The sequence below is a fragment of the Sinocyclocheilus rhinocerous genome, unplaced genomic scaffold (genome assembly GCF_001515625.1).
Source record: "Sinocyclocheilus rhinocerous isolate Xijiao unplaced genomic scaffold, SAMN03320098_v1.1 scaffold834, whole genome shotgun sequence".
NCBI lineage: Eukaryota > Metazoa > Chordata > Actinopteri > Cypriniformes > Cyprinidae > Sinocyclocheilus > Sinocyclocheilus rhinocerous.
In genome coordinates, this window is record NW_015645089.1 from 1,501,690 (window position 1) to 1,503,743 (window position 2,054).

Consider the following 2,054-nt stretch of genomic DNA (forward strand, 5'->3'; position numbering starts at 1 on the left):
GTGGTTGCCGAGCAACACACAGAAGTAAACAAAGGTATATGTTTGTAGTGTAATTTACAACAGCTTCGAACGTGGCTCAGCCAATCAGAATCAAGGACCGGAACTATCCGTTTTATAATTGGCAACATTCGTCAGCAGACTTTTATTTAGAAGTAATTTTTTTTAACTTTTAATTTTAAGTAAAAAAAAAAAAAACTTTTATTTATTTGTTATTTTATTTTGTTTTGATTATATTTTATAATTTTGTTTTTATTTTTGTTATTTATTTATTTATTTATTTATTTTCCTCATTCTCACAGTGTTGTTATATTGTTATTAACTAAAACTATTAGTTTGAAATAAATAAAATAAATAAATAAAAAAATAATCGGATGAAAAAATTTATATTAGAAATGTTAGAAATGCTTCCTTGAAAACTAACAGAAGTAAACAAAGGTATATGTTTGTAGTGTAATTTACAACAGCTTCGAACGTGGCTCAGCCAATCAGAATCAAGGACCGGAACTATCCGTTTTATAATTGGCAACATTCGTCAGCAGACTTTTATTTAGAAGTAATTTTTTAAAACTTTTAATTTTAAGTAAAAAAAAAACAAAACTTTTATTTATTTGTTATTTTATTTTGTTTTGATTATATTTTATAATTTTGTTTTTATTTTTGTTATTTATTTATTTATTTATTTATTTTCCTCATTCTCACAGTGTTGTTATATTGTTATTAACTAAAACTATTAGTTTGAAATAAATAAAATAAATAAATCAAAAAATAATCGGATGAAAAAATTAATATTAGAAATGTTAGAAATGCTTCCTTGAAAACTAGCTAAAATGATTTTACATTGAAGTACTAATATTACTAAAAAATATAAAACCATATTATTAATGATTTAATAATATTTTAAATATTTTATCAAAAATGTAATAAAATTCATAATAATAATAATAAATACTATAATAGTATATGAATAATACTAAAATAGCGTTGCTCTCTCCCTGCTCTTTTCTGTCTTTCCTATATAAAAAAAGCCAAAAAGCTCATACATTTTTTTTAAAATAACAAAAAATTTTACTTCATATTTATTAAGGAATTAGTAATTTCTTCTTTTGTCTTGCATTCAAAAGCATCATTGTTAATCTATTTGGTTTTCTCATTCTTTGTAAAATATCTTACTAGTTTACATTTTCACTTTGTGATTCATTTTTCCTTCCTCCCTTTTATCATATCTGTTGTCCCAAAATAAACCCTAAGCCAAGTTGTCCCGAGTCCCGAGGCCAAATATTTTGTCATTTTTTTCCTTGCGGTTAGGACCTGCATTCTCAGGGTGAGGTGATTGCGTGTCTGGAGAGGGCTCTGGTCCGGGAAGCAGAGCAGCAGGATAAGGCTCATCAAATCAAGGATGCCTGCAAAAAGTCCATCATGAGAGTGGCTGAACTATCAGCAGACGACTTCCACCTCGACCGCTACCTCTACTTCTCCTGCCGAGACGACCGGGAGCGCTTTTGTGAAAATGTATGTCAGCTTCTCTTACAGTTTCCTCTCATCCATCACGATAACTGCAGCCTAATTTGCATACTTCTACTACTTACTACAAGTATACAGAGGTGGGGGCAAGTCACACATGTTCAAGTCTCAAGCAAGTCTCAAGACCCTACCATCAAGTCTCAAGCAAGTCTCAAGTCACATTCTGCAAGTATATACTTTACTGGAAGGGGCGGGTTGGTATGATTGACAGCTGCCTCTCATGTGCTGTGAGTCAGAATGACAGGATTAGACCGCACAGCTGCTTTGTGTAGGAGGAGCCGTGGGCCGATGTGTTGATGTGCAAACATGAAGCATCCAATATCTCCCGATTGACCTGAATTGATCTGTCAATGCTTAAAGGGGTCATATGATGCTTTTTTAAAGATCATTATTTTGTGTATTTGGTGTAACAGAATATGTTGACATGCTTTAATGTTCAAAAAACACATTATTTTTCAAATACTGTACATTATTGTAGGTCCTCTATGCCCCGCCTCTCTCAAACGCTTCGTTTTCTACAAAGCCCCCTCCTT

General features: G+C 31.4%; 1 protein-coding gene across 2 annotated transcripts in view; it reads left to right on the top strand.

Annotated features, from left to right (window-relative positions):
* LOC107705797 (Golgi apparatus protein 1-like) overlaps positions 1-2,054 on the top strand; it is a 63,448-nt gene that overhangs the window by 38,142 nt on the left and 23,252 nt on the right. For both annotated transcript variants that reach the window (XM_016509253.1, XM_016509254.1), the window contains exon 5: positions 1,306-1,509. In XM_016509253.1, coding sequence (XP_016364739.1) covers positions 1,306-1,509 — 204 coding nt within the window. The remainder of the gene's footprint in view (positions 1-1,305; positions 1,510-2,054) is intronic.